Source organism: Lathyrus oleraceus, chromosome 5, assembly GCF_024323335.1.
Source record: "Lathyrus oleraceus cultivar Zhongwan6 chromosome 5, CAAS_Psat_ZW6_1.0, whole genome shotgun sequence".
NCBI lineage: Eukaryota > Viridiplantae > Streptophyta > Magnoliopsida > Fabales > Fabaceae > Lathyrus > Lathyrus oleraceus.
The window spans coordinates 287,344,160-287,366,007 of record NC_066583.1 but is presented as its reverse complement, the minus strand read 5'-3'; the positions used below and the strand labels follow the sequence as shown (position 1 = coordinate 287,366,007).

General features: G+C 39.7%; 1 protein-coding gene across 1 annotated transcript; it reads right to left on the bottom strand.

Annotated features, from left to right (window-relative positions):
* Positions 1–19,959: 19,959 nt before the first annotated feature.
* Positions 19,960–21,069, bottom strand: LOC127080232 (uncharacterized). The gene is made up of 3 exons (XM_051020560.1): positions 20,754–21,069; positions 20,460–20,708; positions 19,960–20,411 (listed from the first exon to the last, which is right to left on the bottom strand). The coding sequence occupies exons 1-3, from the start codon at positions 21,067–21,069 to the stop codon at positions 19,960–19,962; spliced, it is 1,017 nt and encodes a 338-aa protein (XP_050876517.1).
* Between the last annotated feature and the right edge of the window lie 779 nt (positions 21,070–21,848).

Sequence of the window (21,848 nt, the reverse complement as noted above, 5' to 3'; positions counted from 1 at the left end):
AGGTGCGTGTGACACCGAACTGGGTAAACAATTACTTGTGTTATTTACTGCACTTTACTTTTAAGTTCTGCATAATTCTTGTCTGCGCAGAATTGGATGTCATAACATCCCGTGTGACATCGAAAGTCTGTTAACTAGAATTTCAGGTGACCAACCAGGCGTGAATTGGGGAATATTTCCAAAACACTCATAATCTAAAAGAAGGGCTGAAAAAGCAAACTCGATTACATGATGGGCATTCGATTTCGTAAGGAAATACGAATCTTACTCGACTGGGGAAGAAGAAAGACTTCGACTGAAGAGCGCATGAGATATATTATCTATTACCGTCAGAATGTAGATAACATACTCGCATGGAAGATTATCTACAACCGGTTACTGGGTTAATAAAGGATAAATCGACCGAAAGGAAAGGACATCGGGATACCGAATACTAGGTTTAAAATGATGACCAATCAAAAGGGGAGAAACAATCATTACCGAACAAGGGTAAATGAAAGATAACTCGCTGGGGATAACTTACTTAATCAGATCTATTATCCAAGAGATATATCACCGGTTACTGGGAGATATACTCAAAATTGAAGGAATATCAATACCGAATATTGGATAAAGATAACCAACAAAGAGGGGATTACATCTATCGGTCACTGGGTAGAAAACCGCAGAAGAGTAACCATCATCGGTTAGGATGAACAAAATCAAGGGTTAACTCTGTAAGGGGATAAAATTGGGGTTTATGACTACCGGTATGAGGGTAGAAAACCACAGAAATAGGACTTACAACTACCGGTTACTGGGTAGAAGGCCACAGATTCCGCCGGGGAGAAGATGGATAGTTACTGGTTACTGAGCAATCATTCATCTAAACTACGGGGAAGTGCAGGGGAAATAACAAGAATAGTAAATCTAGAAACAAGCTAGAGAGACATAATGAAACAAGACTCAACCCTATGAGGATATAACTCAGGGGAGAAATTCCATCCCAGTACATATTTTGGGAGGAAACAGAAATAATAATCATCCACAAGGTCATAACTCAGTGGGGAATGTGGAAGAAAGGGTAGACACTTTCTGCCTATGGGGCTGACTCTATATGGAGAGATCAAACACCAACATCTGCTTGGGGGAATATATATCACCAAATAGCAGGAGATAATAAACAAAGATATATGGCAAAAAAATGCAACATGAATGTTTGAATGTTATAAATATGCATGTATATGCATGGTTTATGTATGATTAATGCTGACAAACAGACATATCTAACACAAACAGGTCCAAGAATCAATAGACAGACATCCGATACTACTTCTCAAAAGAGAAAGCCAGGCCCACTAGAGAACATCCAATCTGATGGGGGCAACAGATACCAGGAAACAATGATCTCTGCAGGGGACGGAGAACTAATCACTCCGTTGGGAAGGAATCAACACATCTTCCTCAGAAGTTCCAACGCCAATCTGAAATCAAGCAAAGTCTTAGCTGGGGAACTGAACATGGATACGATCTGTCGTAGAAGCAAATCGAACTGGGGACATTATCTAGGGGAATGATGAAACTCTGTGGGGAACAACCACCCATCAGAAAGTTTCAAAACCAAGACATTTCCTTGCATTGCTGGATAAATCAACTCTGCTGAGGAGAAGGGAAACACTACTCCTCTAGGGATGGAAAGATAAACATTTTCAACACCCACTCTGCTCAGGAGGAATCAACAAACGGGCTTTGACCAGGCAACTCCACTGGGGAAATATTGCTGACGACCGTGCTGAGGAGTAAAAGTGGGATCAACCCTGCTTAGGATGATTGAGGAGCAAATCTACTAGAGGTTCATGTAAACGAGTCCACAGTGGAGAAGCTACAAACCAAATGTTGAGAATTCCACTCATACTGGGGATTTCCTGTTCACTCTATGGGAGAATTCCGATCTGAATGAGGGAATACCAACTTCCTTAAAAAGATAGCATGTCAATTTACCAATTCATAAGGGATTTTAGGTCAATCCATACAATGGATGACAACCATATAATTGATAACACAAATGCTAATTCCAACCTCAATTGGGGAATTGGAGGAAAGAGCCCAAACTCCAGACTCTCCGGCGATTTGGTGATGTATAAATTTCTCCTGCACTCACGAAGGAGACAATCTGAAAGATAACGAAGAGGGTACAAGTATGCTAGAAATATGAACAACATGTCTTACCCTTTTAGAGATCATGCTATCCTTGGGAGAGCACTAAAGACATCCCAACTATCCTTTTTCATTGTGAATGTTCATTTTGTTCAAAAATTTTTTATGAAGATTTTAAAACAATGATATTTATCAATTAAAACATGCAAAATATTTGTTGAACGGAAACAAATAAGAGTGCAAAGAATTGGATAAAGGCTCAAATTTATTTGATGGAATGGTAGTCTGCAAATGGCAAGACTCCATGGATCTTTACAAATTTTAAATTGGTGATATATATTGGAAAAGGGATACATTGAATATAATGACCATTTCTCCACCAATTCTGAATCCAATGTATTTGAAACTTCAGTTGACGATGACTGAGCGAAGTTCTTTGACAAAAGACGACTGTAGAACAAAGCCTTGTCAGGATATATATATATATATATATATATATATATATATATATATATATATATATATATATATATATATATATATATATATATATATATATATATATATATATATATAAAATCATTTTTTATGTCTCTAACTTTTGCCTAGATCGCCCTTTCGGGTTTTCAATCCACCAAGACGCTCATTTTTTGCCTAAGCCGCCCTTTCGGGTTTTCAACTTAGCGAGCTATTCTGTTTTTATTTTAGGCGAAGTATTTCTTGACTGCATTTGAATTCACAGGACGAGTGAAATCCTCCTCATCAATAGTTGCAAGTATCAAAGCACCACCTAAAATCCATTTGCCCCTGGAATCGGGCGCGAAAGACAAGACTTTCTTGAGCACAAGGTCACCTTCTCGGAACACACGAGGCTTGACCTTCTTATCAAAAGCTTTCTTCATCCTTTGCTGATATAACTGACCATGGCACATGGCAGTCAATCTCTTCTCTTCAATTAAGTTCAACTGGTCATAACGACTCTGAACCCATTCAACATCATTCAACTTGGCTTCCATCGAAACTCTCATTGATGGGATCTCCACCTCTACTGGGAGCACAACCTCCATGCCATAAACAAGAGAGAAAGGGGTTGCCCCTGTTGAAGTGCGGACAAATGTACGATATCCATGCAAGGCAAATGACAACATCTCATGCCAATCTTTGTACGTAATAACCATCTTCTGGATAATCTTCTTGATGTTCTTATTAGCAGCTTCAACAACCCCGTTCATCTTGGGTCTATAAGGAGAAGAATTATGATGTGCAATCTTGAACTCGCTACAAAGCTCTTTCATCATCTTGTTGTTCAAGTTAGATCCATTATCAGTAATGATCTTGTCTGGCACACCATAACGACATATGAGTTGATTCTTGATAAACTTCACAACCACCTGCCGGGTCACATTTGTATACGATGCTGCTTCAACCCACTTGGTGAAGTAATCAATTGCTACAAGAATAAACCTGTGACCGTTGGACGCTTTCGGCTCTATCATGCCAATCATGTCAATTACCTACATGGAGAAGGGCCATGGTGATGAAATCACATTCAAAAGTGTCGGGGGAATATGAATCTTGAACGCATAAATCTGACACTTGTGGCATTTCTTCACATATTTGCAGCAGTCAGACTCCATTGTCAGCCAATAGTAGCCTGCTCTCAACATCTTCCTAGCCATGGCATGTCCATTGGAATGAGTACCAAATGAACCTTCACGGACTTTAGTCATTAACAGGTCTGCTTCGTGTCTATCCACGCATCTGAGCAAAACCATGTCAAAATTTCTCTTATAAAGTACATCGCCATTGAGGTAGAAACTGCCAGATAATCTCCTCAAAGTCTTCCTATCTTTAACAGATGCCCCAGGCGGGTAAATCTGACTCTGAAGAAAACACTTGATGTCATAATACCATGGATTATCATCTTTCACTTCTTCAACTTCAAATACGTGAGCTGGTCTGTCCAAGCGCATCACAGTGATATTGGGGACCTCACTCCAGAGTCTCACCATAATCATCGAAGCAAGTGTAGCAAGTGCATCTGCCATCCGATTCTCATCTCGAGGAATATGATGGAAGTCAACCTCAGTAAAGAATGTTGAAATCCTCCTCGCATAGTCTCTATATGGGATGAGGCCAGGCTGATTCGTCTCCCATTCACCCTTAATCTGATTAACAAGAAGGGCCGAATCACCATAAACATCAAGATGCTTGATCCTAAGATCAATACACTCTTCCAATCCCATGATACAGGCCTCATACTCAGCCATATTATTTGTGCATTTGAAAGTTAGCCTTGCTGTAAAAGGAAAATGTGTGCCCTGAAGAGTAATAATCACTGCCCCAATACCATTTCCATATTGATTTACAGCGCCATCAAACACCATGCTCCATCGGGAACCAGGTTCTGGTCCTTCATCGAGTGTAGGCTCATCACAATCTTTCATTTTCAAATACAGAATCTCCTCGTCTGGGAAGTCGTACTAAACTGATTGATAATCCTCAATTGGTTGATGTGCCAAGTGGTCATCCAAGATACTACCTTTAATAGCTTTCTGAGCTCGATACTCAATATCATACTCAGACAACAGCATATGCCAACAGGCAATCCTCCCAGTTAAAGCAGGCTTTTCAAAGATATACTTGATTGGATCCATTTTGGATATCAACCAAGTCGTATGATTTAACATATACTGGCGTAAGCGCTTAGCGGCCCAAGCCAAAGCACAACAGGTCTTCTCAAGCATTGAGTATCGAGACTCGCAATCAGTGAACTTCTTACTCAGGTAGTAGATAGCATACTCTTTCTTCCCTGATTCATCTTGCTGACCAAGGACACAACCCATTGAGTCTTCAAGAACTGTCAGATACATAATCAGGGGTCTCCCTTCCACAAGCGGAGACAAAATCGGAGGCTCAGACAGATACTCTTTGATACTATCAAAGGCCTTCTGGCAATCCTCGGTCCAATCATGACGCTGATCTTTCTGGAGGAGCTTGAATATCGGCGCACATGTGGCAGTCATGTGGGATATAAATCTGGAGATATAATTCAAGCGGCCAAGAAAACCTCAAACTTGCTTCTCAGTTTTGGGCGAATGCATCTCTTGTATTGCTTTGACCTTGGCAGGATCAACTTCAATACCTCTCTCGCTGATAATAAAGCCCAATAACTTGCCGGAACAGACTCCAAATGTATACTTGTTAGGATTCAGACGAAGTATGTACTTCCTCAAACGCTGAAAAAGCTTCAACAAGTGCTCAACATGTTCAACTTTCGTTCTCGAATTTGCAATCATATCATCAACATATACCTTGATCTCCTTGTGCATCATATCATGGAACAAGATAGTCATAGCTCGTTGATACGTGGCTCCGACGTTCTTCAAACTGAAGGGCATCACTCGATAACAGAATGTTCCCTAAGGTGTGATGAATGTATTCTTCTCCATATCCTCGGGTGCCATTTTAATCTGATTATATCCGGAAAATCCGTCCATAAACGAGAAAACATTGAATTTAGCTGTATTATCTACCAACAAATCAATATGTGGTAGAGGGAAATCATCTTTTGGACTAGCTTTATTCAAGTCTCTATAGTCTACACACATTCATACTTTTCCATCTTTCTGAGGCACGGGCACAATATTGGCCACCCATTGAGGATATGTAGAAGTCACCAGAAACCCCACATCAATTTGCTTCTGAACTTCTTCTTTAATCTTCACTGTCATATCAGGATGAGTTCTTCTGAGCTTCTGCTTTACAGGCACGCACTCAGGCTTCAAAGGCAGGAAATGTTGCACGATATCAGTATCTAGACCAGGCATGTCTTTATATGACCAGGCAAAGACGTCGACGTATTCTCGTAGCAACTCAATCAACCCCTTCTTTACAGACTCTTCCAGGAGTGCCCCAATCTTCACCTCACGAACACAATCTTCAGACCCCAAGTTGACTGTTTCCAGATTCTCAAGATGTGGATGAATGATCTTCTCTTCGTGCTCAAGTAGACGGGTGATCTCGTCAGGAATCTCTTCAACATCATCTTCTTCGGCCTCAAATACAGGGAACTCAAAGTTGGGAGATGGTGTTGGATCATCATGTTCAATGGGTTTGATCAACCCGTATAATGATTTTGGATATAAAAGAGATTTTAGAATTCAAACAAGCCAAATCATTATGCAGATGAAAAGATTGATTTTATTCTATTTTTAGGGTTTTATGTGATCACCAATTTCATGCAAAAGAAAAAAGTGAAAATAATTGGAAAAACAAACATTTAACATGAATTTATTGAATGAAATATCATTGTATTTATGAGCCAACAATGTCATCACTACTCCTTTTGGCATGGGAGAAGGGTTTTTAAACAAACAGCGAACATTACATTGACTTATGGACAACTGTTGGAACATCAACAATGACCCAGTTATTGCAGACCCCTCCAGGGATGATAAAGTTGCCAGAATCTTCATCTGCATCCTCTTCCACAATAGCAGCAGCTTCCTCGTGTTGGACGGTGTGGATGAAACCACCACTCTGAAACAACCCACGCTCATTGAAAGTGCCTGAGGAGTACCCTATGTCAGCCCGGGATTTATTGTCTTCCATCTTGATCATTTGTCCCATACCAGTAGTTGTGCCATGCTCAATGTCCAACTTAGCATCATTGTAGGATACAAATGAAGAAGTTCCTTTCTTAGAAGGCTCAACAATAGATAAAGCTTGGAACAGCGTCCCAACTTCATCCTCAGAATCTATATAAGAAAAGGAAGACATATGGCTAACCAGGAGAGCCTTCTCTCCCCCTACCACCACCAGCTTTTTGTTCTTGACAAATTTCAATTTCTGGTGTAGGGTGGATGTCACGACGCCTGCCTCGTGAATCCATGGTCTTCCCAACAGACAACTATATGATGGGTGAATATCCATGACCTGAAAAGTGATCTGGAAATCACTTGGTCCAATCTTGACAGGGAGTTCAACCTCACCAATCACTGTTTTACGGGATCCATCAAAAGCTTTTACCATTACTCCACTTTGCCTCATGGGAGGCCCCTGGTATGACAATCTAGCCAAAGTGGATTTTGGAAACACATTCAGTGATGATCCAGTGTCTACCAGCACATTAGACATGACATCATCCTTGCAGCTCATAGATATGTGAAGTGCCAAATTGTGGTCTCTTCCCTCCTCAGGGAGATCAGTATCACAAAAACTCAGATTAATAGAAGCAGTAATGTTTGCAACAATACTATCGAATTGTTCTATTGTGACATCATGATCTACATACGCCACATCCAACACCTTCTGCAGAGCTTCACGGTGTGGTTCTGAATTCATTAGCAAAGATAACACAGAGATCTTTGATGGTGTTTGTAGAAGCTGATCTACAATGTTGTATTCACTCCTCTTGATGAGCCTCAACATCTCATCATAGTCTTCTTTCATCGTGCCATTCTGGCTAGCAGAGACAAGAGTTCTTACAGTGGTGGCAGGTTTATTAGCAACAAGTGCCGGATTCAGAGCAACAACATCATTTCCAACCAGACGCACAACACAATCAGCAACATTAGCCCTTCTGATGTCAACCTGGGGTTTCGGCGGAGCCGAGAAAACACGACCACTACGGGTCAGGCCGCTGACATCAGCGATGTTAACAACAAAGGTAGAGGGCAGGGGCACCTCCTTCCCATCTTCCAATACCACAACATTGTAACGATAGGGGACAACCTTATCAGAAGAATATGGCACAGGGCCAACTGGTTTAATTATCAAAGAGGGAGAAGCCTTCTGTTTGCTGCCATCATATCGGATGACAACAGGCTTTAGGATCCGAAACACTGGTGATATCACATTGACTTCATCATCCACATCGCGATTCTGAATTATTTCAATTACACCTTCATCCAACATTTTTTGGATGTCTTTACGGACTTGGCGATATCCCCTCTGATTGACAGTGCAGACACGACATCTGTCATGGTCGTGCTCATAGTGACTGTATTCACACAACAGTCTGTGCATCTCGACCAATAATTGTCGAATATGGCTGACATATTTGACCTTATATTTACCAGGGCAACCCTGGACCATGTTGACAGCAGATTTCCCATGCTCGGGCAATGAGTTCTTCTTGACATTGGGACCTACGTCCTCGAAACATAAGATACCGTTCCTAACAAGGTCTTGAACCTTGGTCTTCAGCGGGTAGCAATTTTCCACGTCATGTCCGGGGGCACCGGAATGATAAACACAATATAGCTCATGCTTATACCACCACTGAGGGTTGGTAGGTATAGCCGGTGGGTCGCGTGGAGTGATCAGTTTCCTCTCTATCAAAGAGGGATATAGCTCTACGTAGGTCATAGGAATAGGATCAAAAGTGACCCTTTTCCTGTCATAGCTTGTACTGGTCTAATTATTGTTTCGAGGTTGGTAGGCCTACTGTTGAGGACAGTGTTGTTGTTGATATTGCTGATGTTGCTGTTACTGGTTATTATGTTGATAGTGAAGGAGAATTGCGGTCCAAAGCGCAGCAGAAATTAAAATTTTCTCCTTTAGAGATCCTTACGAATGGTCATGATCAGTGATAGAATATTTACCTCTTGTGACGGTTGAAACCTTTGGTGCAGATCTCTTGTGACGATCAAAACCTTTGATGCAGATCCACGGAGCGATCAGGAACGTTGAACAATGACAACGTCTCTACTCAGTCCACACGAACGGATTCCTTCAGCCTCAGCGCTAGCTGGTACGAATGAAGGCTTTGAGTGTGAGAGAGAGAGAGAGTGAGAAAACGAAAAAAATGCAACCGCAATGAATGCTTCTGCACAAGGGTTCTATTTATAGAACCACTTGTGTGGGCTTCAAGCTAAAAGCCCACTTAAGTGTATTTTGGCCCATATCTTATAATATGCCCAAAATCACTTAAGCCCATGGTACCTTACCATATTTCGTATTCTACTCAAGTACACCGTACCTTACGATGTTCTATAACTCACTTACGGGCACCGTACCTTACGGTATTCCTTAGTTACTCTATCTCTCATCAATCCGTCCTTTGTGTGTGACCCTGTAGGTTTTCGTGACGTTGGCAATTATATTAAATCACGCATTTAACATAATAAACAGTGAGCGGTATCTAGCAACACATCACTGCTACCCAAGACACGAAAATGTCAAGTGATCTGACAATTCCTTCTGTGATAATACTTATGTGTATAATTACCCTTTTGCCCTTATGTCTATATTGAACACAAGGCATAGACCGTGTCATCCTTGTCCAGTTCAATATTGGGCCCATAGACATTTATCCTGTTATGCAGGATGGGCAAATTCCATCTAGGTCACTCATGTCCCTCAGTATGCTTCGTGGAGTACCCATCAACTGTCTTTATGGTTATCCAACTACGGACAACGTTGGATCAGCAATAAAGTACTCGACTCTACATCTAGGATCCATAGTGGTTTCAGGTCGAAGAGTGGAATACACTATTATCACCATGAGAATAACTTATGACACTTTGCATAACTTTCTATATAGTATTCTCATAGCGGGTCAATCCGATATAAATATTACTCCTAACATTCATACCTATGTTTAAGACTTGATAACTCTTTATCCATGATCCATGAAATGTGATCATCAGTCTACAAACATAATAGTCTTAATGCTTTAATGTTATCCCACTTCACAATAAAGCTCGACTACGGATACTTTAAGAATAGTGTCCTTATGTTTAATGTGTTCTCATGATTAAGTCACAGTTAATACATTAAACGGACTAGCTATTCTAGGGACTTTATTAAACAACCATAATAAAGAAAATGCTTTTTATTATTAATAAATAATTCGATACAAGTACCAAAAAGTATTGGCCTCTAGGGCTTACACCAACAGATAGTGCTGGTTTTCTCTAAAGACAGGTGCTATGTGAGCCACCTGATGCTGATTACCGGCGGGACGCACGGTCTTCCTCCTCACAGAGGGTCTTTTGGGTTTGACATGGGAGGTCACAACATGTGCCTCGCCATCTTTCTTCTTTCCAAACACCCCATATCGTTTGACAGAAGAGTCTTCTTCTCTAGTCAGGCGCCCTTCCCTGACTCCTTCCTCCAAACGCATCCCCATATTCACCATCTCGGTGAAGTCAGAAGGAGTGTTGGAAATCATCCACTCATAATAAAATAAGCTCAAGGTCTTCAGGAAGATCTTGGTCATTTCTTTTTCTTCCAATGGAGGCACAACTTGTGCAGCTAACTCTCGCCACTTCTGGGCGTATTCTTTAAAAGTTTCCTTGTCCTTCTGGGACATGGCCCTTAATTGATCCCTATCGGGAGCCATATCCACGTTATATTTGTATTGCTTGACGAAAGCTTCGCCAAGGTCATTGAAGGATCAAATGTTCGCACTGTCTAAGCCCATATACCATCTCAGGGTGGCACCAGACAGACTGTCTGGGAAATAATGAATGAGGAGCTGATCGTTGTCGGTCTGAGTCGACATCTTCCTCGCACACATCACAAGATGACTGAGCGGGAAAGTGTTTCCTTTGTACTTTTCAAAGTCAGGCACTTTGAATTTGACAGGAATCTTGACATTCGGAACTAGGCAGAGTTCAACAGCAAACTTGCCAAAGAGGTCCTTCCCTCTGAGAGTTTTGAGTTCCTTGTGGAGCTCAAGAAACTGATCGTTCATAGCATCCATCTTTTCATACACGTCTGGGCCCTCAGACGGCTCAGAGTGGTAGATGGTGTCGTCTACTCTTGGCATAGTATGCACGACCGGAGGTGGAACGGCAAGGACCGGGCTAGATGCCGACAAAGAAGCAAACATGGGGGCGAGACCCTCAGGAACAAAATTCGCGGGCATCCCCCAGGGAAATCTGGCTGGCATAGCAGTTGGCGCTGGCAGCAAGCACTATTGAAGAGGCAATCTTAGAGATGACTGTCCTCCGGGAAGGAGTTGAAGGCGTTAGAGACGACTGGCTCTGGGCATCCATGAAAGACTTCATCAGGGAAGTCAGTCTGGCCACTTCCTTCTTGAGTTCTCGATTCTCTTGCTCTAAGTGATCCATCAGTCTTGAAGTGTTGGCTCGAGTGTAGTACCGATGAGTCAACTTGTCTTCAAAATAAATGAAGAACACAAAGTTAGACCATTGAACAAGAAGCCTGGAGAAAAACCTGCTTATGCACATGATGCATGCAATGCTTGTGCATATGATTTATTTTATTTATCAGAGAAACTTTAGAGTTCTATTTGCAAATATTGAAAATATTAATTATTTAGACATATATGGCAATCTCATAACAATAATATCTGGAAAATATTTTTACACCAAAGAAGTACAGTCTTGGTAACCAAATAATACAATACAAGAGAGAAGGAAAATGAACATCCTATGGAACCCTAGAAACAGTCGTCTAAAGCTATGGAGACTAGAAGATAAGATGCATGAAGCCTCTTCACCTCCCTCTCATAGGCTGCCTCCATGTCTGCCTTCTCTTTGGCGAGTTGGTCGTACTTCCTCTTCCAAAACCTAGAAGACTGAGGAAGAAGAGAAGTCACCACATCATCAGGCTCGTCGATAACCTGATGCTCAAGAAACTCTATCAATGCATCCTTATCTCTAAGCTGCTGAAGTAGCTCTTCTCATTCGCGGATCCAAGCACGTGAACGGTCTTCGTCTCTCAACTTCTCTACTCCTTAGTCAAGGAGGGTTGAAGGCCCAGCCAAAACCAAAGGTGTAGGTCTCGGATACTCATAAGGCATAAGGTACTCGGAAGCTCTCCTCCTCACCCACGAGGTATAGAGTTCCAAAGCAATACAGTTCTTCGGACCAAGCTCTTTCCTTCCCTTCCTATGGATCTTGCGCCAAGCGTGAACCATCCTGCCCTTAAAGCCTTGGGGATCTTTACCCTCCTGAAAGAACACACCTTCTAACAAAATGTTATTAGGTTTATCCTTTAAGGGGAACCCAAGCTGACAACGTGCCAAAATAGGGTTGTAGTTAATCCCACCACATGTACCAAGAAGAGGCACATTGGAGAATTCACCACAAGAGTCAATAATCTGTACACCATCATATACACGGTTGTACCAGAAGATATCATCATTAGTGAGAGACATAAAGCCTCGTGAACCACCATAGACATCCTTTGTTCTCCTTGAAGGCGACCGTCTGCGGCAAGTGCGAAATAAACCACTTGTACAACAGAGGCAAGTAGCACACAATGGTACCACCACCGTTTGCATTCCTCATATGTAAAGAAAAGTAAGTGTCACCCAACAGAGTCGGAACGGGATTAAGAGTAGAGAAAGTCCTAATAGCGTTCACATCCATAAACTTGTCGATGTTGGGAAATAACACTAGCCCATAGATGAGAAGTACAAATATGGCCTCAAAGGCATCCTCACTCACGGCCTTCCCATACAAAGTAGCTTGAGCAATGAGGAACTCAGAAGGGAGACCTTGAATTCCACCTTTGGTAGTCATATGAGCACCAACCAGAGATTCATCTATATGCAACATATCAGCAATCTCTCGAGAAGTAGGAACCCTCTCTAAGCCACTGAACGACAACTGATCTAGGATAGGTATACCCACAAGATAGGCATACTCCTTAAGCGTAGGCAAAAGCTGGAAATCCGAAAATGTGAAGCAACGGTACAAGGGATCATAGAACTGCACCAATACACTCATCAGACCTTCGTCCACCTGAGCAGCCAAAATAGATAGAAGCTTCCCATGACGAGCCTTGAACTCCAAGGGATCTAATACATAGGATGTCAAATTCCTTAGCTCTTTCAAGTTGGGTTGTCTGAAACTGTACTTCTTTGTATTCCTTCTTTGTCTATCCATGTCTGAAAATTTACAAATAGACCTCTTAAGTTCCTTGAATTTTTTCTCATTGTTGATGATATGGATGCAAATGGGTGCATGAATGCATGGATGCAACAATCACACTCAAGGATCAAGAAAAGCACACCACACAAAGGTCATGGGATGGATCAAGTCATCCTTAATATCAATCATCCATTTTGGTATTAAGGATACACAAGAACGGATCAACCATGAATCAAGGATTTATTGCAAGCCATGAGCATGGAGTCTCGGTTAAGAACCACCCAAAGGGAGTGTATTAGGGTTTGAACCTGCCAAACATGTTCTACAAGAGGTTCCCATAGTCATCATCCCATCTTTAGGATATTATCAGATAAACGACTACTCGTATTCCAAAATATTCTCAAGAGAGACTCTTATGAGTGTAGCATCGCGTAATAATCGTATCAAATCTTACACTTGAACGACCTTCGCACTACGTCCTAAAAAATAGGCCAAGATGGGCTTGGTAAACTAAGGTCCTTGGCTTCTAAGGACTATATTGGAAAGAGTAATGCCTAACCACGACTACTCGTGTGATATTATTGATCCCAACATAACCTCCACCAAGTGAATGGGCTTGCAAGTCAACTTGCTAAGGAATAACTCCACACAAGTCAACAAGACTATGCCATTCTCCTATCCTAAGTGCACTCGAGTTCGAGTATAGAACTCATCTCTCAAAGATCACCAAGCATACAAGGAATTAATATATCAAGCAATTCAATCATTACATACAATACAGTAATCCCCAAATTGCACAAAAATATGTCACAAAAAGTAATATACAACACAATACAACAAAATGTGAAAAGTAGGCAAAACCCACTAGATAAATAATTCCCCAGTGGAGTCGCCACTTTTCTGTAGCGGGGTATTCGTTACTTTTAGATTTATTGACTAAATCAAAAGTAAACCATACAAGTCGAGTCGCCACCACACTTCTATTTATCCAAAGGAAAGGTTAGAAAGCGAACAAAAACCGAGAAGTTTTATCAGATCAAAAACTAATAAAAATGTCAGAGATCGGGGTAAGGGGGTTGGTTATGCAATGGGAAGATTTTAAGCACCCAAAACATCCTAGGTACTCCTAGGGAGCCCTTTTCACAATTTGTTGTAAGGTAGGTTGGTATTTGTGAAAAATTATTTGTGCAAACATGATTGGAGGGATGAGAGAAGAATGTACAAATTATTTACAATTTTGTGTTTGAATGGATAAATCCATTACCTACGTACCATCTTAAAAAATATTAGGATCAAAACCTCGTAGTTCGGGGTAAAAATCTCAAAATAAGTTGGTGAATTTATTGGTCCAAAAGCCTTAAGGTCTTTTGTTATCCAAGGGAGAAAACTCAACCTAAACCACAAATCCACCATGTGAGGATAGCTTCAACATGCTAGTGAGGGATTAACCCTATAATAAGCATGGAAGACTCATTGTCCATCACTAAGGATATAGGTGAGTATTGTATCAACCTCAAGGATAACTCAGACCTAATAGCTAATGGTTATGAAAAAGTTTGATAAGAAAGTGGCCATTGAAACCACAAAAACATTTGAATGAGTTATATTTACCAATGAAAGTATTTACAAAATATGGTCAAAGTTGACTTAGAATTCAATTCAAAATAAGTGTTATGAAAAGAATGTTTGAAAATCAAAAGCATAATGCTTAGGTTTCTAATGTTTGAAAGCAAATGTTAATGTTTGCACAAAAGTTTTGGCTTGGGTTAGAGTGGAGGGAAGAAGAAGAATGGCTAAGTCCTAAACATACAAGAGATGAAGGAGGAGAAATAAGACCACAAATGGAGTTCCCTTCTTGAGATCATATTGATGATCCAAGTAGCTCCCATCCTTTGGAATAAGCAAGCAAATACATGTATACTCAAGCAATCAATCAATCAAGCAAAGCTTCTTAGGAATCTTCCAATGGCTCTTGTGTCTTTCACTTTAGATGCACATGACAATGGTTCTTCACTTTGACTCAAATAGGAATCCCTAGCACAAGAACACACACATCAAAAAGTTCTATAATGTCAAACAAGGAATGGATAAGAATGAGTTTAGAGATTTGGTCCTTCCAATTCATCTTCAACATTAAGGCCTCTTCTTTTTTTTACTCCATTTTGCATAGGGAATGTCCTAGAATCTAAGTCCTTTTTGTCCATTTTTTGCATTTGGTTCACAACAATCAAAACAAAACACAAGCACAATAATATATACACAATTATGTTTTCAAGTGAGCAAAAGGCAAATTGCATTATCATAAATATGTGCTCAAATGAGCAAAGGGGAAAAACAAATGAATAATATGTACAAGAATAGTAAATTGCATACATGTAAAGTGCAAGAATTAAATGTTAATGGTTAATGGTTAGTGTTAGTATTAGTGTGCCATTAGGCAATTTAGCGCTATGTTAAGCAATCGTAAGTGGACTAATGTAGTAGTCACACCTATTTGAGGCCGGTCAATAAAATGTAGGCAAGAACACAAGTTAGAGATCTTGATTAGTGAATCAAGCTCCTACAACTTGCCATGCCAAAAGAAGAATGAGAAATGATCTTGTATTAATTTAGGTTCTTTGCTTGATTAGGAAGAAACCTATCCTTAATGCAAAGTCATTCACTTGATCTATGATCAATATGAATTAGATTTGAATCAAGGAAGGTTAAACCTCCCATACATGAAGGCTAACCACCAATCTTTAACTCATTGATCAAAAAAAGAAAAAGAAGAAGAAGAAGATGAATAAGAAAGTGCATTAATGGAAATCAAATGAGGTAACCAACATACATTGACCAAAGATAGATGAAATCAAGGTCAAACATTAGTAAACAGAAGCAAAATGAAGCTTAGAAGTCAAGAAACAATTAAAATATTTTTGGTATTTTTCAAAATTAAAATAATACTTGAATTAAAATAAACAATTAAAGGTCAAACTTCAAATCCACTTCAAATCAACTTTGAAAAGTCCAAATGGATCATCCTAAGTTCAACAAGGTCAAACAAAGTTTGACAAAAAATTTCAGCATTTTTAGAAACCAAAAACTATTTTTAATCAATTAAAAATGCATAAAAATAACCTAATTGAATTAAAATCTCAAAAAAATCTCAAATCAATTAATAAATTGATGAGAATATTTTTCATAGATCCATCATCATTCAAAGAGGTTGGGAAAATATTTTTGTATTTTTTGAATATAAAAAACTATTTAAAATGAATTAAAAATAACCAGAAAAGAGAAAATTCATAAAAAGCAACAAATGATGAAATAAAAAAAATTAAAAATCAATTTTAGAAACTAGAAATTAAAAGAGAAATAATGCAATTGGTCTCACATTTTTTGGACCAATAATGAGTGAGATATGATTTTTTGAAATGAAATGGAATAAAAGAAATAAAATGAAAACTAAAATGAGAAAATAAAAATAAGAAAAAACGTGAGGCGTTGGATCAGGAGCTCATTAATTGAGCTAGGACATCACATGGATCATATGTGCGCGTTTAACATACACTCAAGTCAATGTGAAATACGCTGCCATTAAATAAGTCATAACAATGAAGAATCCAGATTAGATCTGGAAATGAGATCGCACGACCAGGATTTGATCTGGAGTTGGGACGGTGGTGTACACCACCGTCTTCTCCGGCGAGACCTCCGGTTCCGGTGAGAGTTGCAGACATGGCAACCTCCATCAAATGCCACGATCTATGCAGCAATGGAAAGCTAGGGTGATGTACATCACCCCTGTGCCATCTATTTCCACTATAGACTTCCATGGGGAGAGGAATCAGAGATTGAAAAAAATGGTGTTCAACTGAAACTTGATGGAATTTCAAAATTCAAAGCATAAATGATTTGCCTCTGATGAGAGGACTAGCCAACCCAGTAAATGCAATAAATAAGCTATAAACAAAGAGTTTCGAAGAAAATGAGTTTGAGCATCCACCTCTGAAATGTGGATCTTGAGAGCACGATTCTTCTTTGCTAATGCTTGCAGTATGGTCTAGTGATGAAGATGAAGCAAGGTCAAGGAACTATAGATCTAAAAATCAACCAATGTAGTTGAAATTTAGATCTGAATTTTTGAAAAGAAAGAGAGAGTTCCTTTAAGTGAGGCTATGGAGGGATTCTTGCAGCATAACAGGTGCCTTCAGGTTGTGTAATTGTGAAGCTTTGTGCACTTATTTATAGCAAATGGCCAAGGTATGCATGAGCAAAGCATGTGCATGAATGGAAAGGGCCTCCATGCATGGGCCTGTACAGGCGCATGGAGGGCCCAATTCCTCTTGGTTTGGCAAGCTGAGATCATAACATGATGGAATGGTCGTGCAAAATGGATGTAATTGGCTTGTGCAATGTGTTTTCACCTAATTTCCAAAAATGTACCAAAATATTATCCTCTTCGAAAATGACATCTCCAAAAATAGAACATGGCCTTATAGGTAATGGTTGGAAAGCTCTTGGCATGAGGATCAATTTTTATGTTGAACAAAACTTCATTTGAAATTGGGAAGTTGATTAAAATTGATCATGAAGTGCAAGGTGCAAAATATGTGTATGTGAAAATTTCTAAAAATGGTCAACTTCAAGCCCTTATGCTTCAATGATGCAAGCTCCAAATGGAAACACCTTCAACATAAAAGTTTTAGATCTTTTCAACGCAATCAATTTGGACTCAAATTTTTAATAATTTGGATTTTTTATGAGAAAGATATGGGCACTTGAAGTTGGACTTTTTCACATTTCAATGCCTTTGGTCCAAAGTGACCTATAATGTTTTGCATTATCACATGTATTTCTTTTAGTATTATTAACATTTGTTCAACATAACAAATGAAGTAGACATCTTAAAATTTCCAATACATTTGATCCCACTTCAAAATCATGAAAAATGAATGAGTTATGTTTTTGGGAAGTTGACCTAAACTTAGGGTTTCAGTCAAAATGACCTATAATGTTTTGAAATGAATGATGACCCTCCAAGCTTTAAATAAATTTTTGATGAACATGAAAGTTGTTCATATGGTTCTTAATAACATGTTTTATCTTGGGGTTATCTCCATTTGACAAACACATTAAAATTTAGGTCTCAGTGTATTACAAAATAGTCAGATGAATTGAAAGATCAACTTCTCAAGTCCATGCCTCAAATCTTGATGAATTGATGATTGAGGACACTCAAATAAGCTCAAATATGAATGAAATGATGAATGTAAGAACTTCCCTTGATTTTATTTGATCATGGGTTGAGGTTGCTTCATGAGCAAGGCACAATTGATGAACAAATGAATTATGGTTTCCTTGGGAAACAAGCCTCAAGCCCTTTGGTTTGCTTGATCAAATTGAAAAAATGAGATACTTGGGAGGCATATATGATGATTGAGAGATTTGTGAACCATTGTCATGCTTGCTTTCAACTTCATCTGGCCACTTCAATGGGCATAGGGTCTCCTAGGAGCCTCAGATCTTATGATTGCTCAAGCTACAAAACAAAAGATGTTAGTGACATATTTTTGTGATTTTGGTTAGTAAACAAGGGAAGAAAAGAAATAATATACAATTCAAACATGCTTGGTGGTCTCAAACCAACTCACAAGTGTTCCCAGCCAAAGGTTAAGGAGCCAAGATGCTATGATCCTTGAGGCAAGATGCAAATGCAATGTTATGATGCCACGAAGGATCTTAGGGTCAAAATTGGGGTATTATAGATACCCTACTCACTCCCCCTCAATCACAATAGTGATACTACAACAGATAACACAAAGAAAGAAGACACACTTCAAGGACACACACTTGATCTTGCTTAAAAGCTTCAATCAAGTAAACAAATACACTCGTACTTCAAAGCTTAGAGTGGACAAATTACAGCTCAAAACTCAGTCCAATTCACACATCAACAAGATGAATGAATGAATCACAATTCACAAACGCACATTAGGCTAACAACCCTAATACTCACTGACCTCAATGTTCGTCTATTCTCTGTACCATTACACAGGGTTTACATGGTCTTTAAATAGAAGCTTTCTGAATGGGCCTGGGCAACATAAAACCCTAATCCTATCTAACGCGTATTCCCTAGGAATTAGTAACAAATCATTCCTCTTTGGGAAACAGAATATTGTGGCTTTAAATAGAATCACTCCTTGAATAATGCATGCAATCTCCACATAAGCATACAAAGACTTGCATGAAAAGCGCAACAACAAAACACATAACATTCAAACTGAATGTTCTATATGCACATGTCTTAACATCGGGTCTGACATCTTGAATAAATCCTGCACAACCATATTAAGCATCCTGCAAAAAGCTGATATCACATGTCTAGACTACAAGCGTGACATCTTGTGATAACACTAAGTTTTACCAAAATTGATGCCAATACTTAGAACCAACAAACTCCCCCTTTGGCAAATTTTGGCTAAAATAAACAACAGATCACCCGATCATAAGAAATCAATCAAAGTATCAGTTCAGCAGCAGAAGTAAACATACACATATTACTAGCACAAATAACAACTAGTAAACACACAAGCGCCTGTACTCAGAACACACCATCTGCCCCTTAAGCAAGAAACAACCTACTTCACTCAGACAGAACATAGAGAATCCTCCCCATGTGCCAAACAAATAAACACCATAAAATTCTCCCCCCTATATTGGACAAATAGAGCAGCAACAACACAGATACTCACCTACATCATCTAGCTAGTTCTCCCCCTTTTTAGCCAAAAGAGACCAAGAGACAAAATAAATATCCATCTAGTCATAACCCAAAATATCAGAAGTTCAAAAGTTACAACACCAAGTTCATACACAATTGAAAGAATGCTGAGAAACAAATCAACATAGTAATACCAAAAACAAGGAAATTCACCAAAACAGCAAAAAACCATCAAACCAATAAGGACCAAAGTCAAAGGAGCTACTCAGTAGAGCTTGAGCTTGCAGCTTCATCAGCACCAGAATCAGAATTGCCACTTGTATCATCATGGTTAGCAGACCTCTCACTAGAGGTGTGGGCTCCAGCTTCTTCTTCATGGTTGTCATTAGCATGATCAATATTTTCACCCTCAATCTGCTCTAAGCTTGCAATCAAGGCTTCCAACGATTGTTTTCTAGCTGTGGCTATCCTTATCCCTTCACCTAGCTCTTTGCATGTCTCCTTAAGCTCAGCAATAGTTCCAAATTTTGAGGTTGGCCTCTTCATGACAGATGTCAGGACAATATCCTCGACATGACTTCGTTCAAACAATTTGTAGTGCACAGATAGAGCAGGCTTTCTTCTACTAGGTAAGTCATTAGAGCACATAATACCAGGATGTTGATTCAAGATAAGACCACAGATCATATAGGGAAAGGCAATTGGCAGCTTAACTGCATTAGTAGTTGCATGCTTGATGATTTGTTCAAACATAAATCTACCATAATCAAAATTCACTTTTGTTCCAACAACAAAAATAAACCTCCCAAGAGTATTAGAAATGTTAGAGATATGGTTGGTAGGGACCCAGTTGGCAGCTCCTATTTTATGCAGGATATCATACTTGACAGTCAACTTCCCAGCAGGAAGATGCTTTTTAACAAGCCAAACTTTCACCTGCCTAGTTGTAATCTCCCTGCAGACTTGATTGTCTGTAACTTCTAATTCTCCTGCACCCCCACTTTTTCTACCTAGAAAATTATTAATGGCATTAGGAGAGAATGTTATACACTTACCCCTCAGATACACCTTGTAGAACTCCTTGTTGTTCTTATCAGCAATATCCTCAGGAATGTTAACAATAAATTCCTTAACTAAACCTTCAGAGCATGGAGAGAACCCAACAACAGTTTTCAACAACCCAACAACTTTTATCAGGTCCATGACCTCCTTGACATCAACAACATCTTTTCCCAACTCCCTTACCACAGCTACCCTTCTCTGAATCACAAACTTCCACTTAGCAGCTCCATCCTCAAGATGGAAGGAGATGTTATCCAAATGAACAGCAGGGACTTTACCAGGAGACTTCCTAACAGTGGTTTTCTTCATAGGCGAGATATCAGGGGACATCTTCCTCAACATCCTCTTCAGGCTCAGAATCATCTATGACCTTCCTCTTCTTTACTTCAACCTTGCTCCATTGTTCGGAGGGACCAATACCAGCAGTTTTCTTGGCTTTTCTAGCTGACATAAGTTCAGCCACAGATTTTCCTTTGCGGGTCTTCATGCGTTTAGCCACACTTGGCTTCATGTGATGAATCAAGATTTCCTCTTGATCATCAGAGCTACCATCCTCTAGATCAATCACAAGATTTGCATCATCATGCTTCTCAGAGTGGGAAGCATTAGCAGTGTGAGAAGCCACGTATTTCACTTTTCCGACATGGTCTGCCCTAGAGAGCGCAACCCTTCAACAGCCAAGTCCTTGTCAGAACTGGAGGAATCGTCATCCTTATCACTATGTTATTCAACCTCAGGAGAGGGGTACATTTGAGAAAGAGGAATAGAAACTCCCTTCACAGAGTGGCCTTCATTAAGAGTTCTAGTGACTAGGTCTCTTATAACACAATCCGTGTAGTGTGTATCATCCTTAGAGTTAATGACAGGAGTTGAACCAAAAGGAATACAAGAGGGGTTACCTTGATTGGAGCATGAAAAAGCTGAGGCATCAATGGAGATGGGTTGATTCAAATCAATGTCCGTACCGGGAATAACAAAGAGAGGAGCAACATCCAGAATCTCATCATCAAGGATGCCCATGGGAGGAGCACTAACCTTTGGAGTAGACTTAGTATTTTTAGAGGCAGATGTATCTTGATGTTGTGACA